The sequence below is a fragment of the Saccopteryx bilineata genome, chromosome 5, assembly GCF_036850765.1.
Source record: "Saccopteryx bilineata isolate mSacBil1 chromosome 5, mSacBil1_pri_phased_curated, whole genome shotgun sequence".
Lineage (NCBI taxonomy): Eukaryota > Metazoa > Chordata > Mammalia > Chiroptera > Emballonuridae > Saccopteryx > Saccopteryx bilineata.
This window is the reverse complement of record NC_089494.1, coordinates 85,570,810-85,597,539: the sequence shown is the minus strand read 5'-3', so window position 1 is coordinate 85,597,539 and position 26,730 is coordinate 85,570,810. Positions and strand designations below refer to the sequence as shown.

The 26,730-nt window shown below is 38.6% G+C and overlaps 1 protein-coding gene across 3 annotated transcripts in view; it reads right to left on the bottom strand.

The window, feature by feature from the left end:
- Positions 1-26,190, bottom strand: part of STAM2 (signal transducing adaptor molecule 2) — a 53,935-nt gene extending 27,745 nt beyond the window's left edge. The window contains exons 1-5 of one of the 3 annotated variants that reach the window (XM_066280009.1): positions 25,996-26,190; positions 7,422-7,506; positions 5,924-5,999; positions 5,724-5,822; positions 4,688-4,834 (exon numbers count right to left, since the gene is read on the bottom strand). In XM_066280009.1, the coding sequence (XP_066136106.1) occupies positions 4,688-4,834; positions 5,724-5,822; positions 5,924-5,999; positions 7,422-7,506; positions 25,996-26,035 (447 nt within the window). In that variant the 5' untranslated portion in view covers positions 26,036-26,190. Of the gene's footprint in view, positions 1-4,687; positions 4,835-5,723; positions 5,823-5,923; positions 6,000-7,421; positions 7,507-22,319; positions 22,379-25,995 lie in introns of those variants that run through there. The other 2 variants (XM_066280008.1, XM_066280010.1) reach the window with 2 other exon arrangements.
- Positions 26,191-26,730: the final 540 nt, after the last annotated feature.

Genomic DNA, 26,730 nt, shown 5'->3' with positions numbered 1-26,730 from the left:
AGCAGAACAGAAACAAGTTCGTAGATACAGAGACCATTTTGACAGTTGCCAGGTACAAGGGGTGTTGGAGGGATGGGTAAAAAAGATGGAGGGATTAGGAAGTATAAATTAGTTGTTACAGAATAGTCATTGGGATATAAATTACAGCATAGGGAATGTAGTCAATATGAATGGTGTCAGATGAGTATGAGACTTACCAGGATGATCGATCACTTAAGTTATATAATGTCTAATCATTGGTTTGTACACCTGAAACTACTATCATACTGTATGTCAACTGTACTTGAAAAACAAAAAGTGATTCAAGAAAAAGTAATATTAAAAGAATCTTTCCTGATTGTACTTCCTTATCTAAACTGTCCAGTATCTGCTGATGGGTTGTTTGTTTTAATGTTTACTTTATTGATTTTAGAAAGAGTGAGTCAAAGACTTGTCTAATTTCCTTTTCCTCCTGAAGAGTATCTGCTTAAACCAGGGGTCGGGAACCTATGGCTCGCGAGCCAGATGTGGCTCTTTTGATGGCTGCATCTGGCTCGCAGACAAATCTTTAATTAAAAAATACAATGTTAGCCCTGGCCGGTTGGCTCAGCGGTAGAGCGTCAGCCTAGCGTGCGGAGGACCCAGGTTCGATTCCCGGCCAGGGCACACAGGAGAAGTGCCCATTTGCTTCTCCACCCCTCCGCCGCGCCTTCCTCTCTGTCTCTCGCTTCCCCTCCCGCAACCAAGGCTCCATTGGAGCAAAGATGGCCCGGGCACTGGGGATGGCTCCTTGGCCTCTGCCCCAGGCGCTAGAGTGGCTCTGGTCGCAACATGGCAATGCCCAGGATGGGCAGAGCATCGCCCCTGGTGGGCGTGCCGGGTGGATCCCGGTCGGGCGCATGCGGGAGTCTGTCTGACTGTCTCTCCCTGTTTCCAGCTTCAGAAAATAGCAAAAAAAAAAAAAAAAAAAAAAAAAAAAAAAAAAAATATATATATATAACGTTAAAAATATAAAACATTCTCATGTATTACAATCCAATTCCTACCACTCACGTTCATGGTTCGGGTGGCTAGAGCCAATCACAGCTGTCCTCTGGGACAACACCAAATTTTTATTGGATAATGAGTAACGTACACGGGTCGTTGTGAGGTCAGGAAGTAAACTTCCCTCCTTTTAATCAAGTAGTCAGCTAGCTAATTACAGAAACCCTTTTGAAGAAGAAGATGGCTAAAAGAAAAAAAAGAGGAGTATAGTACTTTATAGCAAGAATGGACAGAGGAATTCGCCTTTGTGGAGAGAGCATGTTCTGCAGTGTGTTTAATATGCAATGATAAAATTACATTGATGAAATGGTCAAATATAAAGTGGTACTTGACATACACCATACTATATATATTTGCATTGAAATATCCAGCGGGGGACAGCAGGAAGAAAGCATGTCAAGAGCTACTGTGCAGAGTGCAATCTAGTCAGCAGCAACTCCGTGTTTGGACCCAACAAGGTGACTGGAATTCCACTAGCTTTGCTGGTGCTTTAGCAATTGTGAGAAACAGAAAGCCATTCACAGATGGGGAGTGTGCCAAAACATTCATGCTTCATGTTGCCAATGAACTTTTTGACGACTTTTCAGATAAAGACAAGATAATCAAACGAATAAAAGACATGCCTCTGTTGGCAAGAACTGTTCACAATCGTACCATCATGATGGCAAATCAAATTGAGGCAACACAAGTGAAGGACATAAATGCAGCACCATTCTTTTCTCTCGCTTTGGATGAGTCAACAGATGTAAGCCATTTATCCCAGTTCAGCATGATTGCAAGGTATGCTGTCGGTGACACACTACCTGAGGAAAGTCTTGCTGTTTTGCCTATGAAAGAAACAACAAGAGGGGAGGATTTATTCAAGTCTTTCACTGAGTTTGCTAAAGAAAAAAATGTACCGATGGATAAACTTATTTCGGTGTGTACTGATGGTGCTCCGTGCATGGTGGGGAAAACAGAGAATTCATAGCGCTTCTTCGTGAACATGAAAAAAGACCCATCCTAAGTTTTCACTGCATCCTACACCAGGAGGAGCTTTGTGCTCAGATGTGTGGCAATCAGCTTGGTGAGGTGATATCGCTGCTCATTCGGGTGGTCAACTTTATTGTTGCCCGAGCTTTAAATGATCACCAGTTTAAAACACTGCTGGATGAAGTTGGGAATAATGTTCCTGGTCTGCTTCTGCACAGTAATGTGCGTCGGTTGTCAAGAGGGAAGGTGCTCAGCTGTTTTGCAGCTTGTCTGAGTGAAATCCAGACTTTTCTTGAAATGAAAAACGTCAAGCATCCTGAGTTAGCTAACACTGAGTGGCTCCTGAAGTTCTATCTTGTGGACATGACTGAACATCTGAAACAGCTCAATGTGAAAATGCAAGGCGTTGGAAATACAGTCTTATCTCTTCAACAAGCAGTGTTTGCATTTGAAAACAAGCTGGAACTCTTCATCGCCAACATCGAAACAGGTTGTTTATTACACTTTGAAAAACTGTGAGAGTTTAAAGATGCATGCACAGCAAATGACCCTGCTCAACATCTTTATCTCCAGCAGCTAGTGGGCTTCACATCTAATCTCCTGCAGTCATTCAAAGCGTGCTTTGGAGAATTTCGTGAGCACACTCGTCTTTTTAAGTTCATCACCCATCCACATGAGTGTGCAGTGGACAGCACCGACCTGAGTTACATCCCCGGTGTCTACGTCAGAGATTTTAAGCTACAAGCTGCTGACCTGAAGGCCTCAGACATGCGGGCGAATAAGTTCAAGACACTGAATGAAGATTTGGAAAGACTTGCACGACAGCAAGCAGAGCTGGCGAGCAAACACAAGTGGGGAGAAATGAAAAAACTTCAACCCGCGGATCAGCTGATTGTCAAAATTTGGAAAGCACTTCCCATCACATACAACACACTGCAGCATGTGAGTATTGCTATACTGACAATGTTTGGCTCTACGTATGCATGTGAGCAGTCTTTCTCACATCTAAAGAACGTTAAGACCAACCTACGATCACGTTTAACGAATGGAAGTCTCAACGCCTGCATGAAGCTTAACCTCACCTCGTATCAACCAGACTACAAAGCCATCAGCAAAACCATGCAGCACCAGAAGTCACATTAATGGTAAGAAGTACTTTATTTGTCATTGGTTAGCAACAGCATAACAATGTTATTAAAAAGAATTCAGAGGCTTATTGTACTGTAGAAGTGTTGGTCTTACATAAAATGCACACATTTACTTGTACTTAGTGTTAAACATATTGTATGGCTCTCACAGAATTACATTTTAAAATATGTGGCATTCATGGCTCTCTCAGCCAAAAAGGTTCCTGACCCCTGGCTTATACCTTCAAACCCATGCGAGATTTGATATCCTCTGAGAAGCCTTTAAACCTTTCTCTGCCTTTACCATCAAACTAGGAGGTCTGTCTTGGTGCTGCTATAGCTCCCTGAGTATAAGTGATAGCACTTCTCATATTGTATTGTAATTACTTCTCACATATGTCTCCCCTGCTAGTTGAGTTGGTTCTTACTCAGTGAGAAGTGTTATCATCACTATAGGCATAGAGCTACAAGAGAAATGGTAGCAAGAAGCCATGATAACTACTGGTGAGGAAAGGGAACAAAGACAACGGGTATTGTTCTAGGAACGCATATTAAGTCCTCTCTTACTACTCATTGTGTTTGAATGGTGGTGGCTATTCAGGCACAGTGAGGACTAAAAAAGGTCATACTTAAATTTAAAGGCATGGAAGACAGAGATGTCCAGGATTCTGAATCACCAACCAATTCTTTAACAGACTTTTGAGAATGACATGCAGAAAGAACACAGCAGAAAAATTCTTCCTTTTTGCTACTTATAAGACTTCTGTTCCAAAAATCTATTTTGCATCCTTAGACCTAGTTAGCTATAAAGATTCTTTGTCTCTTTAGTCTACAAAATATATATATAAACATAAATATATACTCTTCTTCTTAGTCTCTTTCCCCCAACTATATCATAATATTAACTAGAGGACAAGACCCACTGAGAGCAAAACCCAAGATACAATGTTTTTCTCTCACAGACCTAAATGAACTCCACTCTGACTCTTCACCCCTGCCCCCATCCTTATCCTACTAAAGCTATTCCCTATCTCCATATAAATTCCTAGTCTTATAGTTCAGCCCAACTGATATCCAAACCATTCCCTCCTCCAGGCATATTCACTTTTCAACAAACAGATCTTAAACTTTCTTTACCTCTTGAATACATTCCAGTCTAAGAATTCTACCTCTTTGCCTTCACCAGCTCAGTCTGTACTTACCTCTCTCTCCTGGCATATAGTCTTTGTACCCCTTATCCATATTTGTCACTTATAATTTAGTTATTTTTCACATGTATATAACTACCCTTCAAATTTCTTGAACATAAGGCTCTCTGATACATCTATGCCTTTCTATATAACTATTGAGTAGCATTAAAACAGATTATTTATGGTTAAGCCACTTCTCAAAGTCCTGATATGTAGTAAAAATTCACTAGTTAGAACACCTATTAAATATAAGGCACTATGCTAACCTTGAAAGTGGAGGTGAGTGATGATTAAAACAGACCTTGCCCAGATTTTATATAAGATACATACACTGAAAACAGTGGAGTCAACCATGGGTTTGAATGAATCTCTCACCTGAGAACTTGCTGGGGGAAAAGTAATTCCTTCTTCTTTCATAGATTTAATAGTTGCAGATATGAGACTAAACTGAGGGTCCTTTTGAAATTCTTCTGACCACTCCACCATTAAAGATTTCAGTTTTTCACATACTTTAGGATGAGCCTTTTAAAGAAAAGGCAAAGAAAAAAAAACTGTGGTTAAAATAAATACTTGAATTAATTAACAACAAAGAAAATTATCACCAAAATTTTCTTTTATCACATGAACATCAATAAAAGTCCAGCAATCCCTAGCCAACACAAGTACTTGATTTATGCCCATTTACCTTTTAAGGTAGTTATTTCTTACAAAAATTACCCTTTTTGAACATCAATTTCTAAGTCTTACTATAATGACAATAAATCTTTTATACTCAGAGGTAATTCTTTTTCATATTCAGTTAAGCTTTTTATGTCAACTAAACTAAAATTCTGAGATTTCTGCCACTAATTGCATGAGAATGGTAAATCACAGTTTCCATCTCAAATAAATCAGTAGTAACAACCGTATAGTGAAGACCACCCCCTCCACCTGGCTCTAAAATAAAGACTGCCTTTGCTCTCCATCTCTAATAGCAATCAGTACAGAATGTGGTTAGTCTGGATTGTGGAGTCACAGAAACCTGGATCTGAATCTCAGCTGTGTCACTTACTAACTGGCATGACCTTGGACAAGTCACTTAGTTTCTAAACCTCCATGTCTGCAGCTAATAAAATAAGAATGACAAGAGAATCAAACTTTTAAGTGTTATTAAGAGTTAAACAAGAAAGTATATGTAAAATGCTTAAAGCTGTGACTGCTAACTAACCATCAGTAGAAATACTAGCTATCATTATTAGCATGTATGCTCTGGAGAGGAAACAGTTTTTGGTACTGTAAATGAAAGCAGTTTATTTAAAATCAAATTTATCTAAATATGATTTCATAATGTAACTTATTAATGTTACATATAGTTAAAGTGACACAGAATATATGTAATTTTTAAAAGCTTAAATTTTTTTTTAAAATGTACCTTATTTTTTATCACAGCACGCACTTCTGTTGCAAAATCACGGGAACATACTTCTAAATGAAATATCTTTCCACAGTTTGCCACACAAGCCCCAAGAAGCTATTAATTAAAATAAAAATCAATATAAATATATTGATATTATCTTACTAAAATAAATATAAACAAAATCTGAGTTCAATAATAACATGACTTTTACTTACAGTTAATGCCTGTAGAGCCACATGAGGAACCTTATGATTTACTCTTTTCATTATGGCTTTTAGGCAATCTTTTGCTCTAAGAAAAAAATTAAAATGATCAAGTATGTATTCAGAATTTCAAATCAAACATTAAAAACATGAAATATATTATTACCAAATAACTTTAAATTTAAAAATAAAAACCTGAAAAATTTACTTCATTACAGGAACAAACCCATTAAATGATTTTACACAATCTTGGGTTCACAGACTCGTAGAAGTTTAAAAAAATAATTTAAAAAACTTGTTACAATGGTTATATATTCTAAAATCAAGAGCCAAACCATTTCAAAAAAGATCAGTCAACACAACTAGATCAGTGGTTGGCAAACCGCGGCTCACGAGCCACATGAGGCTCTTTGGCCCCTTGAGTGTGGCTCTTCCACAAAGTACCAGGTGTGGGCGCTACCTCGATAAGGAGTGTACCTACCCATATAGTTTCAGTTTAAAAAATCTGGCTCTCTAAAGAAATTTCAATCGTTGTACTGTGGATATTTGGCTCTGCTGACTAATGAGTTTGCCGACCACTGAACTAGATCATATAAAAAAAATCTTTTCATTTGTTCAAGATAGACTTAGCTTTCAGACAGCAAATTCTTAACTTGAAAAAAGGAGCAAGATTTACTGTCTTAGAAAGTTTAAATATAAACATGCATGAATGCACCTGGAAAAGCTGCGATGTTAAAACAAATGATGAGTCTTCTAAGCTTCTGAAGTATGATCATATCAGTTCAGCTTAACTGTTGCATCTCCCCCAAAAGCACCCTGTTCTATATTCACTTTTTTCATTATGGTATTATATTTATCTACATTATTAAGAGGCTTCCATACATGTCTTAAGTTACAAGAAAATTTCCTAAACAACTAGTCTATTCACAGTTAACATGTGTCTCTATTTTTTCCTATTTTGTGACAGAGACAGAGAGACAGATAGGGACCAACAGACAGACAAGAAGGGAGAGAGATGTGAAGCATCAACTCTTCGCTGCAGCACCTTAGTTGTTTATTGATCTCTTTCTCATATGTGTCTTAACCAGGGGGCTACAGTAGACGGAGCAACCCCTTGCTCAAGCCAGCAACCTTGGGTTCAAGCTGGTGAGCTGGGCTCAAACCAGATGAGCCCACAATCAAGCCAGCAACCTTGGGGTTTCAAACCTGGGTCCTCTGCATCTCAGTCTGACGCTCTATTCACTGCGCCATTGCCTGGTCAGGCAACATGTGTCTCTATTATGTCAAGGTTTTATGTATTTTCATTTATCTCAGGTTTGAGGTGAACTCTTTTCCATTTGCTCTTTTAGGATAAAGTTAATCCCATAAATCCTGTCATCATGATTTGTTTATTTTTATTCCCCCCAAAGTAAATTGTAAAATCCCATTTTCTTTTCAAAGTTACATCAAGAAAAGAGACACAGGTTATTAAGTCTTCAAGACACTTATCAGGCATAACTGAGCATCTTACCCGTTAGGAGTGCTTCCAACTTTGTCACATATGTCCATAATAAGACTCCAATCTTCTGCAGTGTTATATTCATTTGTGGCCTTTTCTATAAGATAGTAGCAACACAAAAATTAAGTCATATCATATGTTACTCTAAAATACCAAGAAAGGCACAGAAGTCACACTTTTGCTTTTGCCAAATACAAAAGAACTATGAAAAAAATTCTGAAACGTACCTTTACTAATTGCAATTTTAAATTGTATAATTAAATGAATTAAATTTTCTAAGGCAGTGGTTCTCAAACTTTTTGAAGTCGGGGCACATTTAAAATTCCATAAATAATTGTAGGTGCACTATTGTAGGTAGAGCGCAGAGCACATTCCTAGCAGCTGTGGCTGATGCCATGCTGTGAGAACACTCCAGCACCTGAAACCCTCCTAGGCACACCCAGGAGGGAGCTCGCCCGCTGTAAGGAAGTAACTCAGCGCCAACCAGGCAGCTCCCTGACCTTTTCAGCCACTAGCTATGAAGGACATGCTGTAACATCCTATTGGCTGAACCTGTGTATATAAGCTAGTTTACTTCCTGAATAAATAGGATCTGTATCACTGAACCTGGTCTCCGGAGTTGGGTCTCTGCATCTCCATCGTCCTCACCCCCAGTGGGCCTTGTCCACACACTACATACAAATTTCTGAGAAATATAAAGTCCAAGTGTGCTTTTATAGTAATTAAACAAAATAAATATGACAAAATTAAATTTATTCTGACATTAAAAAACATTTTTATGTTACATTTTTTGAGTTATACTTTTTAGAATTCATAAAGAAGATGGGTTAAAAAATAAAAAAACAACAAAAAAGTTATCTTTATATATATATATAGAGAGAGAGAGATAGATACATTCTTAGTAAGATTTAGTAAATTCGGCAGGTCCCGGCACAAATGTGTTAAGTTTTTTCATTCTTGTGTTTATGAGAAACATGTGCCTGATGTGTCCTAGCGAATTCTTCAATGTTTGGGCATATATCATATTCGAAAGGCAAACTCTCATTTCCTTGTCAATACATTGAAGAATTCCTCTTTTTTTACTCTTCATTGTGTTGGAGGTACAAAATCCTAATTCACATAAATAGGATGTTGAAAACTGTAGTAAAATATTCAAAGCTATTTTAGATACTGCCACATATTCTTCTTTTATAGAAATCCAAGAAGCTTCAAGGACAATTCCTTATGTTTAATCATCAATCCACGATCAGTGGATATAGCTGCCAGTTCTTCTTCTGTTAATGTTAAACCAAAATCACTTGATTTAGCACTTCACAGGAAGACATCACCCTGCAGGAGGGAGGCCCTGCACAAGTTATTCCATCGAGAAATAGATGAGAAATCACTCAATGGCTGTGGAAATACTGGCTATCTCCTACATGGACAAAGGGCATCAATAGAGCCACTTAACCACAAACTTACCAGTCAGAAACATCACTACACCAGGGATGGAGTCAACAAAAAAGCAGGGGAGCCTGACCTGTGGTGGCGCAGTGGATAAAGCGTCGACCTGGAAATGCTAAGGTTGCCGGTTTGAATCCCTGGGCTTGCCTGGTCAAGGCACATATGGGAGTTGATGCTCCTAGCTCCTCCCCCCTTCTCTCTCTCTCTGTCTCTCTCTCTTCTCTCTCCCTCTCTGTCTCTCTCTCCTAAAAATGAATAAATAAATAAAAAAATTAAAAAAAAAAGCAGGGGAAAACTAAGGGTGACACTAATGGAACTCCCTCTTCTTGAAGGAAATCTCAGAGGTACAGAAAAAGTATTTTCCACGAACACTGTGATCATATTAAGTGAATCATTTCCTGACCTACATTTCCACTTATCATTAACATCTCTCCATGTTCATAAGTATATTATACCAATATTGTTAATAGCTGCATAATGTACCATTCTATACAGTGGCCACAGTGCTTACAATATCTAGTGAGAAGGTATTAGCAATCTGTGGGTTTTAAATCCACCTAGAACCGACTTTCGTTTTTGTTATTCACTAGTACCTTTGTAATGATGCTCCACATAGAACAAATACAAAATAATTAAGAAATGTCAGGATTTCATGCTCAAACTTTCTATAGATGTGTCAGAGCATAAACACGTTATCTTGTCTATCGTCTATCGCTACCACTTCTCTCCCTACCACCAACACTCAGAAAGAATACAGGATCCATCATGGCATGAATTTTTTATTTTGTTTTGTTCACTATTTTTATTTCAAGTGGATAGAACAGTATCTGGACACAAAACAGGTACTTGGTAAGTATTTTTTCAATGAATGAATGAATGAATGATACTGGCTGCTCCCCCATATCCCATCACCCGGGTACAATGGTTGTAACGTGGGAAACAGTAACAAAGCTTCTGAGTATATTAACTATTAGAGTTTTTTATAATGCCCAATGTGGCCCCAGTAAGTCTGGGCAAAGTTCTGAACCAGCAAGAGCTTCACTGCTGAGCAGGCCAATACCCAAGGTGTTTCACAGGATCAAGCAGCAATAGCAACACTATGTGACAACAAGAGGCAACAGCACTAGTGGGTTTATGAAATTCCAGTTCTCTTTCTACTTAATAAAGAAGAATGATAATTCCTTTGGGAGTCTCAACAGGAGACAGGATAAATGGGGAAGGAAATGCCTCAAAAGGCAAAGCAAGACATGGAAACAACCCCAGTGTGCTTTGATGAAGGACTGGAAAACGATGTGGTACATATGGACAATGGAATACCATTCGGCCATGAAAAAGATGAAACTGCCATTTGTGATAAACATGGATGGATCTTAAAGAGTATTATGCTGTGAAAAAGTCAGAAAAAAACAAGAACTGTATGATTTTACCTCTATGTGAAATATAAAACAAAAAGTAACAAATGAAGAAACAAAATAAACAAAAAAACTCATAAATAGAGACAACAGAAAGGTGGTTCCTAAAAGGGGATGGTGTTGGAAGAGGAGAGGACAAAGGGGGTAAAGGGGGTCAAACATAAGGTATGGTAGGAGATCAGATTCTGGGTGGTGAGCATAGAATAAATAGAACAGCAATTTTCAACCTTTTTTATCTCATGGCACACATAAACTAATTATTAAAAATTCTGTGGCACACCAAAAAATATATGTTTAGTCAATTTGAAAAAAGAAAAATAGGTATAATTTTGATTCATTCATGCTGGATGGCTATTGTGTTAACTGTTGTCATTTCTTCATTTGACAATCTAAGAAAAGAGGTAAGTACCCCGGACTAAATAGTCAGGTATTGCATGTTTTAAAAATTCTTGTGGCACGTCAGTTGAAAATCATTGCAATAGACTACTGTATACAAATGTTGTATTATAAAGTTGTACACCTGAAATTGACATAATGTTATTAACCAATGTTACCCCAATAAATTTAATTGAAAAAAGAAAAACCCCAGAGAGCTATCTCAAAACCACTTCAGCCATGTGAGGACACAGCAGGATGACGACCATCTATGAATCGGAAAGTTGGCTCTCACCAGACATTAAATCTGCCAGCACCTTATCTTGGACTTCCCAGCCTTCAGACTGTGAGAAATAAATGTGTTGCTTTAAAAAAACAAATAAACAAACAAAAAAAACAAGGCAGGCAAGGGACTTCTTGTACAGTGACACATAGGTGACTATATCTTGAGTCTGAAGAACAAATCACATGTATTGCATATGACTTGCCAACGTCATGCTCACCTCTTCTCTTTGCTAATTATGATGGAGTTTTGTTTCTGCTGTACAGATCTATCATTTTTTAAAGGATCCTTCAGCACTGTGTTTAGAACTACCTGAATATTAAATATTCACCTATATTCTCCTTTATATATATGTTTTGTTTCTTTTATGGGTAAATCTTTAGTCTCCTCTGGAATTTCATTTAGCACATGGTGTGAGACAAGGACAGAAAAATATTTTTACAAAATTATCTGCAGTAGTTACAACATCTAAGAATCTATCCCTTTCTCTTTGAGACACCAGAATCACCAATTATCAAATTTTGACACATAATTTTGGCTGTATGATACACAGTTAAATGTGAAGCCTATGCAACACAGCCCCACAAACCCTTCCAATCATTTCAAAAATATCTAAGCAGAATATTTTTACCTAATTTTATAGAAAATTAAAAGTCCTGATTTGAATACTCTATCCAGCCCTCTACAAATAAAGGGCTCCTGATTACTCTTCATAAAAAGTATAAAATCTGAAGACTTTATAACAGCCTGCCAGAAAGCATTTCATTTTCCATGTGAACAAAATAACAGTTAAATTATGTACTGAGGAGTATTTCAAACTCCTGGAAAAATTTTAAATATTATAATTAAAGAACCATTCTTTTATAGCATGTCACTTTGCCCAGTATTGGAGCCCTATCTCACATTATCCCGTATCAAATGCAAAGAAAGTAAGGGAGTTAAACGAGCTCTCCTGGGGCCTACATGTTAAATTTCCAGGGTTTGGTGGGTGTGAGTCATAACATTTCATCACCAGGTTTTGATTACTATATAGAGAGAGCCTCATATACCCAGTGAAATACTTCAGAAAGATTCAAATATCAAAAAACAGCAGTCCATCATGAAGGCTCCCCTCCATGCAGTCCATTACGTTCAACGTACAGCTTTAAAAAGAATTCAAGTCTACCAATAAAACTTTTAATAAAATAGGCTCTATCGGTAATTTTAAAAATTAATTATATAAAACAAGAATGCCCACAAGAGATCTTTAAAGCTCCTCCAACTATGTTTGGAAATAACATGAATGATCTGCTTCCAACCATGACAGAGTATCTGGTACAAAATTTACTATTCTATCCAAAAAATATGAGGCAACTGTGTTCAGAAACGAGTAACAAACAGTCAGTGCAGGTCTGAGACCTTTCAGGAAAGGAAATTTGAAGTGAACTTCACAATGGCCCTAGCTTTCTGCTAGGAACACTTATCTGTCCCAACAAAAGGAAAACCAGCCCCAGTAGAGCAGCTGGGAGACAGAGACCAGATTTTTGAGAACGTGTTCCTTGCTGATCAAGGGTTCCCCTAACCCCCAACTCACACAGGGTGAGGCTCTGTGAGGTCTAGCAGCGATCACCTAGCATGGGGCTGAAAAGAAGAACAGTGCTGGGAGTCTTTGGAATTCCTGCCTGGCACAAACCGAATGTCTGTGCCCCCACAAACTTCTTATGTAGCTAACCCCCAGTGTAGCTGTATTTAGACACTGGGCCTCTGGTGAAGTTACTAAGGTAAAATGGGATCATAAGAATGGAGCCATAATCCAGCAGGATTAAGTGTCCTTAGAAGAGACACCAGAAAGCTCCCCCCCCCCCATACACATACAGAGGTTATGTGAGCACACAGTGAGAAGGCAGCCATCTGCAATCCAAAAGGAGAGCCCTCAACCCTGTCAGGGCCTTGATCATAGACTTCAAGTCTCCAGACCTGTGAGAAATAACTTTATGTTGTTTAAACCACCTAGTACATGGTACTTACTTATGGCAAGCCAAGCAGATTAGTACTCCACTCACCCAGAGGAGAAAGAGCATTTCGGGCATTCAGTTCAAATCCCAAAAAGGCCATACTTGAGGAGTAAAGGCCCCTTAGTTCACTATTAGCATAGGCCTGCTTCACAAAGAAAATCAAGTCTGACAAAAACCTAAAAGATCCTGCAATAACATAACCTGAAAGAACAAAACTCAGCACTCCAAGAAGACAACATAATCTAGCCTCCTTACAAAGAGTAACTACAATGACCAGTATAATATAAAAAAAATCACTAGATATGCAAAAGTGTCCCACAAGCAAGATAAAATTAATAAAAATAGATAATTGCATAACCTGAATGTTAGAATTACCAAAAAAGTACTTTAAAGCTAGTATTATATACTTTTTCCAGAACTTAAAGCAAAATACGGTCATTACCAGTGAGTAGATAATGACGGCTCAGAAGAGAAATGGAATATACAGAACTGAAAAGGACAGTATCTCTAAAAATATTCACTGGGTGAGCTTAAGAGCAGACTGAAGATTACAGAAACTATTAGTGAACATGAAGAAAAGTCAATAAAAGTAATCAAATTTGAAAAAACAGAAAAAATATTAAAAAACTGAATACTGCCTCAGTCTATTAGTTTTTTAAACTTGCTCTGGAACAAATTTCCTGCAAATTAAGTTGGTTTAAACAGTGTTTTTAAACAGCAGGTCTGAAGACCAGTTTGCCAGAAACTTTGTGCCAGTCCACAAGAGTTAACCACCCTGATGTTATATGAAGATTATAGACCAAATGATCTCAGTCGAATTCGCTTATGTTCAGGGTAAGTTCTGCCTTAGCAGTCTCCAAAATAATTCTATTTTCACCAGTCCCCAAGTAAAAAATGTTGGAAACCACTGGAAACATCACCTGTTATTAATTCACAGTCCTGAAGTTCAAAATCGAAGCAGACTTACAGGTGTTCTATGCTCAAGGTATTACAAGGTTTGTTGGGAGATTGATGATATTTTACTAAAACATGGTAACTAAATTTATGCATATTGAAATTATACGAAGTGAAGTCTTTCTGTACATTAAAGCAGAGTTTAAATCTTTCTTCAAACGTACATGGAACTACCAAAAACTAGAAATAATCTAGAACAATATACACAGTATACTCACTGATTACAATGTTTTTATTAGAACAAATGTAAAACCCAATTACGTAGAAATTAACAATCAGAACATAATTCATATTACAATAGAAGGCAATATAAAAATTTACTATATTAGGATACTTCATATTAATATCTGGGACGTGACTAAAGAAATGCTTATATTTTAAAGGAAAAATTGTTTTCATGTGTTAATAAAAAAAAATCCTTTTAGACCTTAAAATTATAGAATAACATGAAAAACTGGCAAAAAAATTTTAGAGCAGAAATAAACTAGAAAATAGAAAGCAAGTAAATGAGTAAAATTCATTTTGGAATCTAACAGGAAAATACAGCTGGCAGCTTTAACTAAAGATATAAAAATATTCTTTCTTTGGATTATAAACTAAAAAATTATTTGAAAATGTAGGTGAGTCTTTTTTTCTAGTTTATAAATAATTCACACATGTTTACACTATTAAAATAATGATATACACTTGTTATTAAATTTCTACACCTTATAATTCTTATGTAAAGATAGATTAAAATATTTAAAATACCCAATACCTCAATCTGCTAGATTATAAAGATTTTTCAACTGCTTCTCTGACTCCAGTGATAACAACCACACTTACCACTGCAGAGTACTTGGGTTTAACATACATTTTCTCATTTAATCCTCCTCTCCATTTAAATGTTTTGATTTATTTGGGTAAATTTTTATTGATGCAAATCTTCAGTTTGCTCTGGGGAAAGCAGTAACATAAATTCTACTTTAAAATAAACTGTTCAGGCCTGACCTGTGGTGGCGCAGTGGATAAAGCGTTGACCTGGAAATGCTGAGGTCGCCGGTTCGAAACCCTGGGCTTGCCTGGTCAAGGCACATATGGGAGTTGATGTTTCCAGCTCCTCCCCCCCTTCTCTCTCTCTGTCTCTCCTCTCTCTCTCTCTCTCTGTCTCTCCCTCTCCTCTCTAAAATGAATAAATAAATAAATTTAAAATATACTGTTCATTAGCTCCTAAAATAAAAACCTATTTACAGCTCTAAGTACTGAATGATAGGTAACAACTGAATTTAAAACAATAACAACACCTAATAGCTTCAAAGTATTTTACATATGTAAAATCGCTTATACTTCAATGACTTAAGAATTCCTCATTTTATAAATTTGGAAACTGACAGAGAAATTAACTATTCAATAGCACAGGTCATACAACTAGTAAGTGGTGAAACAGACTGTTACCTGGGCAGTCTGCCTCAGTGTATACTCTAAGTGTGAGGACTATACTAAACTGCCTCTTGTTCAAAACTGCTAAATTAACCCTTCCCAACAGGTTGGTTTTCAGTTTCCCTAAGTGTGAACATTTTAAACATACTGAATAGTTCAACTCTTGTTTATAAGGAAAGGACCAGCCAAATGCCATGATTAATCTGATTTATTACAGCATTTAAAAATAGATCTATGTAAGAGCCTCTTGCTCTGGGTGAATACAGAAGACTGACTGCAGCTCCTTTTCCATTTCACTTGTCACCACCACCATTCTGGGGGTGGGGAGAACACAGAAGATTTGGGATAGCTAGACACATGGGGCAGATAGGAAGGAGGAGGAGAAGGATAAAAAAACACATCAAAATTACCCTTTACTGCCCTTTAATAGTGCAAACCATCTCTTAGTAAGGCAAAAAATATAGGACCAGCTTTATACTCCTGCAAGTTCACTTTCTTCTTAGCTAGTACTTCCAGATGTCCACTGTAATCCTGTGAGGAGAGCCATGCCCATCCCAACTCCATAAAGCAGGATGCTCATTTCCATAGCACCCTGCCATTAGGAAGCAAGGCGGAAGCAAAAATGCAGTCAGTATAATTTGTTTTGAAATTGAGTTAACGGGAAGCTTCATGTGCAAGACACTTACTGATAGCTAGAGAAAAATGAGTCTCCAAAGTAGCCACTCAGTACCAAAACGTCACAGACGGAGAATCAAAAGCTATTAGGCTGGGCAGGTGATCACATGACCTCTGCAGATATGAAGAAATTACGCACACTCTGTGTGTAGATGCAGCTTACACATATCACCCATAAACAATGAAGACCAGCCTCCCCTACACCCAGCTCTGAAATTTACTTACTAGCTTAAGGCCTCAGCTCTGAGTCAAATTTGAATCCATGTTCTCATTTGTAAAATGAAGATTAAAATGGTTGCCATGCTTAAAAGAGGAATTATGGAAATTAAGTGAAAATAAAACTGGATGAAAAACTAAATAGATACTTAAAAAGAGGACATTTATTTGGCAAATAAATATATTTAAAGGTGGTGCCCAACATCAATAGTGATCAGATAAAGACATATTAAAACCACAATGCAATAACACTCAAATGGTAAAATTCTTAAATCTGTACTATCAAATACTGGAAATTTCTGACCTGAAATTCAAGTAATATGAGCTAAAAATAATTTCAGAATGTCAATTTTCAGGGGGCAATGTCTGATATCTGTTATACTGACCTGCTTAGGTTTAATCCCTATATTAAATACAAACCTTTATTCACTATCAAGTGTGAAAATATATCAAGAAAATACGAACTAAAATTGGAGTTGGGAAGGCCTGTTGAAGGAGCGTTCACACCCTACCATTGATGTCAATTACCTCCCCCCCCCAGCAGGAAGAGACATACCATTCATCTTCAAGAAAGGTGTCTCTACTACTCTGGAAGAAGGAAGATTTTCTCAAGCCCAAGAACAAGCCCAGCCAATGGAAACACCACAGTTCAACCAATGAGAAGCCATCATCACTCTGAACTCCTATATTCCACCAATGAACTTTCATTTTTCTTTTGCTAATGACTTCCCTGTCTCACCCTCCTTCCTATAAAAACCTTTAATTTTGTATAACTCGTATAAGTATCTCTGTTCTTGCTAGATGAGATGCTGCCTGATTGATGAATTGTTTAATAAGGCCAATTGGATGTTCAAATTTACCCAGCCGAATTTTTTTTTTAACACAGCCTAATAAAGCAATAATGTTAAAAAAAATAAAGTTCTTACCCTTCAACACTCCACCTCAAGTGGTTAGTACTACTAGCAAAACCAAAACACTGAGTGCTCTGGATCTCTTTAAGTATTTAAGTAGAGCTTTTTTTTTTTTTGTATTTTTCTGAAGCTGGAAACGGGGAGAGACAGTCAGACAGACTCCCGCATGCGCCCGACCTGGATCCACCCGGCACGCCCACCAGGGGCAATGCCCTGCCCACCAGGGGGCGATGCTCTGCCCCTCCGGGGGGGTCGCTCTGCCGAGACCAGAGCCACTCTAGCGCCTGGGGCAGAGGCCAAGGAGCCATCCCCAGCGCCCGGGCCATCTTTGCTCCAATGGAGCCTTGGCTGCAGGAGGGGAAGAGAGAGACAGAGAGGAAGGAGGGGGCGGTGGAGAAGCAAATGGGCGCTTCTCCTATATGCCCTGGCCGGGAATCGAACCCGGATCCCCCGCATGCCAGGCCGACGCTCTACCGCTGAGCCAACCGGCCAGGGCCTTAAGTAGAGCTTTTTAAAAAAGAGAATGTTAAGATAATTCATCTTATGACATATGTGTGACATATGAAAATAAAAGAAGCTGCTCCTGATAACAATAAAAGTCCCTTTTAGCTCGAATGAACTAAAATTGAGTCACTACATTTCTCATGTTGCAAATTAAAACTAATAAATGTTTCTTGAGTTTGTAAGTTTTCAGTTACAAAAAAATTTCTGTAACAATTTTTTATTCTCTATGTTACCATTTAAAAATTATATTAAATAATAGGGATATTGTGAATAACAAAATTTTTAAATCCTTATTTCTCTTCTTGCTTTTATCTAAGACCTATTAAATACAACTTCTGAAGTTCACTAAAAGTCAGTCAAAACTGTAACTGCTTCCCAGGATCTTCAATTTTCAACATTCCTTAAAGGAAACTAAAGAAAGCTCTCTTTGAATGAACAGCGATAGCTGTCACAATTAGGTCCCAATAGTAAAAAATGTTAAGTGTTCCACAGATATCAAAGGAACAGAGAAGTGCTTGTCCCTTAAGCATAAGTAGTTACAGGTCCATTAAGAAAACGTTAGCCTGACCAGGCAGTGGTGCAGTGGATGGAGTGTCAGACTGGGACACAGAGGACCCAGGTTTGAGACCCTGGGGTCGCCAGCTTGAGCGCAGGCTCATCTGGTTTGAGCAAGGCTCACTAGCTTGAACCCAAGGTCGCTGGCTTGAGCAAGGGATCACTCAGTCTGCTGTAGCTTCCCACCCCCCATCAAGGCACAGATGAGAAAGCAATCGATGAACAACTAAGGTGCTGCAACGAAGAATTGATGCTTCTCATCTCTCTCCCTTTCTGTCTGTTCCTATCTATCCCTCTCTCTGTCTCTGTTTCTGTCAAAAAAATAAAATAAAATACATTAAAGCCCTGGCCAGACAGCTTGGTTGGTTAGAGCATCATCCTGAAGTGCAGAGGTTTGATGGTTCAATCCCCAATCAGGGCACAAAAAGGAACAGCTCGATGTCTCTGTCTGTCTGTCTCTCTCTCTCCCTGCCCTTCCTCTCTTGCTGATATCAACAAATAAAAATTTTTTTTTAATATTTTTAGAAAATAAAATAAGGGTAGTCTAGAAGATGGGAGCAATATATATTACTTCAAAAGAAGACCTAGCAGTGGCGCAGTGAATAGAGAGTCAGACTGGGATGCGGAAGACCCAGGTTCGAGACCCCGAGGTCGTCAGCTTGAGCATGGGCTCATCTGGTTTGAGCAAAGCTCACCAGCTTGGACCTAAGGTCGTTGGCTTGAGCAAGGGGTCACTCGGTCTGCTGAAGGCCCACGATCAAGGCACACATGAGAAAGCAATCAATGAACAACTAAGGTGTCGCAACGAAAAACTAATGATTGATGCTTCTCATCTCTCTCCATTCCTGTCTGTCTGTCCCTATCTATCCCTCTCTCTGACTCTCTCTCTGTCTCTGTAATAAATAAATAAATAAATAAATAAGACCTAAAGATGCCAAAAAGCCAAGGTGAAACTCAGTCCTAAAAAAGAAAGAATAAGAGGAAATAATATTTGGGCAATACCACAATGTCTCAGGTTTCTACAAATAATATTCTCACCAATGTTGCTGACTGGCTATTTGAAATTAAAAAAAAAAAAAAGACTGTAAGCAAAAACACTTTAAAATGAAAAGTAAAAAAGCCAAGGTGGGAGAGGACAAAGGTTAGATTTGGGTAAACAAGGTAACTAAGAAGGAAAAAAATAACAGGAGATAAATGATATGTCTTTAAATTCTGTTTTGAGATCTCGGTGATAGATGCTTAGAACCATCAGTTGTCAAGGAACTGGTGTTTGATACTCCTCATGACATACTTAAGAACATAACATGTATTCTTTTAACATTAGGAACATATCTGAGGTCCTTTCATTAAAGCGTGTTTTCTAACTGCCAGTCCGTGGACCAGTCCACCAGATTCTTTGTGCCAGTACACAAGAGTTAATCACCCACATTTATGAAGATTATCAAACCAATGATCTTAGCTGGATTTGCTTATGCTCACGGTGATTTCTGCCTTAGCTGTCTCCAAAATAATTCTCCTATTTTCACCAGTCTCTGAATGTAAAAAGGTTGAAAACCTCTGATTTAAACAAACAGAAAAGCAACACAGAGACACATCCACTGAAGTACACTACTGCAGTATTATTCTAGTGTATATTCACTTATAGAATGATCATTTTCTTGCCTTTCTGTCTTACTTTCAAACCATAATCTAAGATCAGTATTAAATGTTATCAAGGAATAAAAATTTATATTTTAAATATCAACATCATCCATTCATATGAGTGGAAATATAAATTACAATCTTTTTTCTCTAAAATTCTAAAAAACTCTAAAAGAAATTGATTTTTATGATTTGACCAATGTGATCAGAAACCCACATGAAAGAACAAAGGCCAAAAACATGTAAGAGTATCAAAATGAAGAAAAACAAGACACGGACCTGCCCTACAACCTATAAAGGTCACTGAGATTAGAGTGTGGTATTGGCGCGTGGCAGCTAAAGAAAACAGTGTGGAAGAACAGAAAGCGCAGATGCTAGCCTCATAAAAGGAAACGTCCTGTATGAAGGAGAGTTCTCCGGAACAGTGGGGAAAGGAAAGACAACTCAATAAATGGTGATTAGAGAAACTGGTTATTGTCTAGTGTCAACTGATGTCCAATCAAATCCTTCATTGGATCTCACACAAAGATTGAGTCTAAATGGATTAAAGATCTATTGTGAAAATAAAAAACTTTAATAAAACTTTCAGAAGAAAATATGACAAGATCCTTATATATTCAGAGTAAGTAAAAGTAATGAAGAGGCAATTTATAGAAAAAGAAAACAGAATGACCAAGAAATATATAAAAGATGCTCAACTTCACTAGAAATGAAGTTGAAATTAAATGAAAACAATGACCTATTTCACACCCATCAAACTGGCATACATTTAAAAATCTGACAATACCCAGTGTTAATGAAAATGTGGAACAAACAGGGCCTTCACTTCCACAGCCTGTGGGAATAAAATATCCCACGAACACTCGGAAGGGTAGTTCTGCACACTCTAGTATTTTGCAACTCTGCGCTATCTCCACTTTTAATTTTTATTTATTTATTTATTTATTTATTTTAGGGGGGAGGGAGAGAGGAAGAGATGGGGGGAGAGAGAGAGAGAGAGAGAGAGGGAGAGAGGGAGAGAGGGAGGGAGAGAGGGAGGGAGGGAGGAAGGGAGAGAGGGAAGGAGAGAGGAAGGGAGGGAGGGAGGGAGGGAAGGAGGGAGGAGCAGGAAGCATCAACTCCCATATGTGCCTTGACCAGGCAAGTGCAGGGTTTCGACCAGCGACCTCAGCGTTCCAGGTTGACGCCTTATGTACTGCACCATCACAGGTCAGGATATCTTCACTTTCAATACGGAATTTCTCTTTAAGGTACAATCCCTGGTGAATCTCTCAGACATATGAACAAGAAAACATGGATAAAAATGTTCACTGCAATATTGTTCGTAATACAAAAAAACTGGAAAAAACCTCCTGTCCATTAACGGGAGAATGGGTAAGAAATGTGGTATACTGACACTGTGGAACACGACACAGCTCTTAAAATTAATGAACTAGAGCTAGAAATATCATTAAAAATGCTGAATGACAAGCTGCAAATAAAATGCAAAGAATAACACTTTTATGAAGTTTAAAAACACACAAAACAATGCATATAGTATATTTGTACACATAGTACACAGAGTTGACCATTGATCAGCAGAAATTTGAATTGCATGAATCTAATGCAGATCTTTTTCCATCATTAATTTGAAAAAACTTGCAGACAAACCATATAGTCTAAAACAGATATAAACTTATAGTAATGAGAAATACAGTACAATTTCTCTTCCTTATGGTTTTCTTAATAACATTTTTTCTCTAGCTTTACTATAAAAATACAGTATGTAATTTTTATAGTAAAGCCTTAGGTCAGTTTTCCTAACCCCATGTTATTCAAGGGTCAACTGTATAAAATAGTTTATGGCTTTTTGGAGAGAGTTTAACCCTGAGAACGGAGGCAAAAGAATAAGAACCTCATTGTATTCAAGAATTGACTTAAGTACATGTTATAAAATTGAACATATAAAGTAAATTTGTATTACTTAAGTGCTATCCATATCTATTTTTGTATTAGAGTTTTAATAAAATATAAAATAAAGATAAAATCCCAGCCTGACCAGGTGGTGGTGCAATGGATAGAGTGTCATATTGGGATGCTGAGGACCCAGGTTCGAGGCCCTGAGGTCGTTGGCTTGAGCACGGACTCATCTGGCTTAAGTGTGGGGTCACAGATATGACTCCATGGTCGCTGGCTTGAGCCCAAAGGTCACTGGCTTGACCCCCAAGGTCACTGGCTTGAGCAAGGGGTCACTTGCTCTGCTGGAGTCCCCCAGTCAAGACACATATGAGAAAGCAATCAATGAACAACTAAGGTGCCAAAACAAAGAATTGATGCTTCTCATCTCTCTCCCTTCCTGCCTGTCTGTCTCTAGATAGATAGATGAAAGAAAGAAAGAAAGAAAGAAAGAAAGAAAGAAAGAAAGAAAGAAAGAAAGAAAGAAAGAAAGAGAAAGAAAGAAAAAAAAAAGAGAAGAGAAGAGAAAGAAAATAAATCCCAGGTTACCTCATTGTCAAGTTCCAACATAACACAAGCCAAAAACAACATACTTGCATTCAAATATCACTTGGAAAGCCTCCTTTGAAGGTAAAAGTTCACACTTCAATCCGTGGGACACAAGTAAATGTATCTTTAAGGAAGGAGATACCAAGGTTGTTGAAAAAAAGGAAAGGTCTATCAGTGAAATAGTAAATAGCAGAGGTAGAACCTGGCAAGAAAGATTGCCTGGACTAAGTAAGGAAAAAAAAGATATCCAAGAAAGAACCAGAGCAGGGGTAGTCAACCTTTTTATACCTACTGCCCACTTTTGTATCTCTGTTAGTAGTAAAATTTTCTAACCACCCACCGGTTCCACAGTAATGGTGATTTATAAAGTAGGGAAGTAACTTTACTTTATAAAATTTATAAAGCAGAGTTACAGCAAGTTAAAGCATATAATAATAATTACTTACCAAGTACTTTATGAAAGATTTTCATTAAGTTTGGCAGAATAAATCTTTATAAAACAACTTATTATAGCCTGACCAGGCAGTGGCGCAGTGGATAGAGCATCGGACTGGGATGCGGAGGACCCAGGTTCAAGACCCCGAGGTTGTCAGCTTGAGCACAGGCTCATCTGGTTTGAGCAAACCTCACCAGCTTGGACCCACGGTCGCTGGCTTGAGCAAGAGGTCACTTGGTCTGCTGAAGGCCCACGATCAAGGCACATATGAGAAAGCAATCAATGAACAACTAAGGTGTCACAACAAAAAACTGATGATTGATGCTTCTCAACTCTCTCCGTTCCTGTCTGTCTGTCCCTATCTATCCCTCTCTCTGACTCTATCTCTGTCTCTGTAAAAAAACAACAACAACAAATACCCAGAAAACAATTTACTATAGTTAAATCTATCTTTTTATTTATACTTTGGTTGCTCCGCTACTGCCTACCATGAAAGCTGGAAAGCCCACTAATGGGCGGTAGGGACCTGGTTGACTACCACTGAACTAGAGTTAGGAAACAGAACAGACAAATCATGCTTTGGGAACCAAGGTAATGAGACTGGAATAACTGGTACAGAATATAAAGAAATGACATTCCTTTTAGCATTAACCATTACATCTTCCTTCTGTGGCTCTGTCTTCCATGTTTCACTTTCCCCTTGGACTCACATAAGAAGGCTGTACCAACCAGACTCCACATCAGGGATCCTACATTCCACTTTAAGATGCGAGGCTAGGGAGTGTGTTTATTTTTGGTTTTCCCTCAGCACAGCTTCAAAGGAATTTTATTTAACAAAACAAAAAGCAAATCCAGATTTGAATAAATCCAGTAAATATTTAAAGTGTTCTAATGCTATCATTCTTAGCATACCAATCAGAGTTCGTAGGTTCTGACTCTGAAAAAAAAAAAAAAAGGAACTTTCTAGCCTTTGACCTGCTTCCATTTGACAAATTATATACCATCATCAACTTAGACATTCTGACTCACTACAGCTTTTTCTCTGAAATCTGAGCAAAGGGTTTCTTACCCATGTGAATAAGTTCAGAAAGATTGCTCACCCCCTGGTGAGATTCTGTACAAACCAAAAGAACGTATCAAACATGTAGTAAGAGGTAAAGTTACTTCCTACAGGTAGAAGTACTGTCAGAAAAGTGGGAGAGAAAGAGGATAGAGCAAACACCTTTACAGAGGAAGAGTTGGAAGGAGCATTTTGTCTTCTCTCTGGGGGAAATTACTGTCTTAAATAAAGGGAGCATGTAAATAAAGCATGTCATGTATTTCTAGCACTACGATAATCACACTATAGGATAATTACCGTTTTTATGTGTGTATGCGTCTTCCATCAGACTAAATACCCTGAGGGCAGAAATTCAGTCTATTTTTTTTTTGTCCCCAGCACTTAATAAATGTCTGACACACAGTAATCATTCAATGCACACTTGTTGAATGAAAGGTGAAGAAAAAAAAAACCAAAACAGTAAAAATCTGACTGAACCAAAGAAAAGAGAGTAACTACAAAAAGACAATGACAGCAAAGAAATAAACTATAGACATCCAAGTTAAATAATGACTTGCTTGTATTACTTAACTATTTCAAATTAAAGGCTAAATTATGAAAAATGCAATATATAATTTTCCTTCTATAATAAAGGTTAAAGAACAACTTGAACACCTGTTATTTCATTCCACTTTTTCTGTTAATTCCACTCGTCTACAACAATTACAGATGGGCCTCAATCAAATTCGCTTTCACCTTTAAACTGCCTTTTGGATACTGACTTAGTTATACTTGAGTTAACAAATAAGTACTTGAAACTTTGGTTAACAGCACTGCCCATGAAATGAACCATTCAAGAAGTATTTTTATGACTGAACAGTAGTGCCTCTCTAACCACACTGTGATCCACTAAACCAGGCAGAACCTCAGAAGCCACTGAAGGGTTAGAAAAGCTTAGCAGCCAGAGCAACTCAGCCTACTTTTAGAAGTTTTCAATTAGAAAACAGTCTTCCAGGAAAGATTTCCTTTTAAGAAAGAGTTCCAGTTTTCAAATTTGAAAATCATTTGTCTAATTCTGTTTTGCCCTTCTTGTTTTATTTCAGTAGGACAAAATGAAGTCTTCACACCAACAATAAAAAATACAAGTCTCACTGTATTTAAAGGAAGACATCACTAGGTATCACAAAAGCAGAAGTTTCCTAGATTTATACCAGTCGTCTGTGTTAAACTACCAAGAAAAAGAGTTGAATAAAATTATGAAAATACATACTTGAAGACTGACTAGGGTCAAGATATAATTATAAAATGTTTTAGCTTTCTGGAAATGGAAGCTACTTACATATCGTATTTGACTTGTGAACACAATTTGGGAATCCCATATTATATCAGAACAGGGTACTCTCTGGTCTTCTCATGATCAGAAAATTGTAATATGAAATGGGTGGGTCACTGCTATAAAGTGACCTATCTGTGTGACTGGTAATTTTCAGTCATGTATTTTGTTTGTTTGTTTGTTTTCATTCCACCAAGTTCTAAAAGTCTACCTAGGGTTCTGTTAACTACTGCTACAAAATATATTACTTGGCCAGTTTGTTTCACTATTATTCTGGTGTCCAAAATAAAAAATAAGTTCTCTTATCCCATCCATCTTTTTCTCACTTCGTAATTACTGAAATAAAAGTGCTCTTACAACCTCAACAAATATTAGTTGGTCTGCAATGTTTTGAGACCCTACACTTGCACCATCCACGGATAGCGAGTAACCCTTTTAACCACTCTACAATAAGTAAGTCCTGAAACTATGCTATCAGGGTTTGAATACACTTGTGAAATAGGGTCTTCCTACTGAATGTGGGCAGGTCAACGTCTCTAGTGTTGGGCTGTCCTAGACAGCAGGATCTCCACTTTTGCATCACCTCCTAAAAGGGCAGGGGGTGCTTAACCAGCTCTAGAGGAAGCAAGAAGTGTGTATTGTCAGCTCCCCAATTATTTAATTAGTCCAGACTCCAACAAGCCCCAGGTCTTCTCCATTCCTGCGCTTGGCAAGGGGAATGGCCCTCTCTTGGGGTCCCCAACCTCGGTTGGGCAGAAGGCACTCCCAGACCAGCCGAAGTTACCCTCCCAGCGACCAAGCAGCGGCGCCGCCCCTTCTCTCCCTTCCCTTTGGCTTTCCAGTCCCGGGAGGCGCCACCGCCCACTTTCTGGCTCCACGAACACCACCCCGGGCCCCGGAACCAACGCTTACCCACGTCTTGTTCGAAGGGGTTGGCGGCGAACAGAGGCATCTCGCCGACAGCTGAGCCCTAGTCGCTGCGGTCTGGCTAAGCTGGGCAGCTGCCCCGGGATAGGTGACCCGAGACCGCGGCTTCCTATATGGCTCGGCTTCCACTGCGTCCTCCTACTTCCGCCACCGCACCTGTCCGAATGCCGCCTGACGGGCTAGCTCCGGCTCCGCGCTCCGCCTCCAATTCCCGCCAGCCGTGGACATCCTCTGAGAGCCCCTGTCACTGCGGGCCGCCGGGAGGAGGGGGCAACGCTTGTTCTAATTTCCTGTAATAGTCAGGCGTTTGCCGCGGGCAGCTGTCCATCGCTAGGACCCCGGCAAGTCACGGGGCGGAGGACCTTCAGATGCCGGAAGTCGTCGCGCCTAGAACTAGGCGACGCTAGTCTCAAAGCCACAGTGCCTGCGGCGTCACTGAGGGGGGCGCGGTCGTCCGGGATTTTCTGCGTGGGGTTTTTGGGTCAAACAGCTAAATATTTGGTTGTAAGGGACAAGCTGGTTCCTCTAGGCAGGCGTGGACCTGCAATTTCGTTCACGTCACAGTCCTGTTACATGGAAACGGGAGGAGCCCGGCGAAGAGGTGGCATTGAGGATAGACAAAGAGTTTGGCTCTTCTCTCCACGGTTTATGGTGTTGCACTGTCCTGGTGGGTGAACCCCAGGGGAATAGTCAGTCTGGAAAGGGGTAGTCAAAGTAACT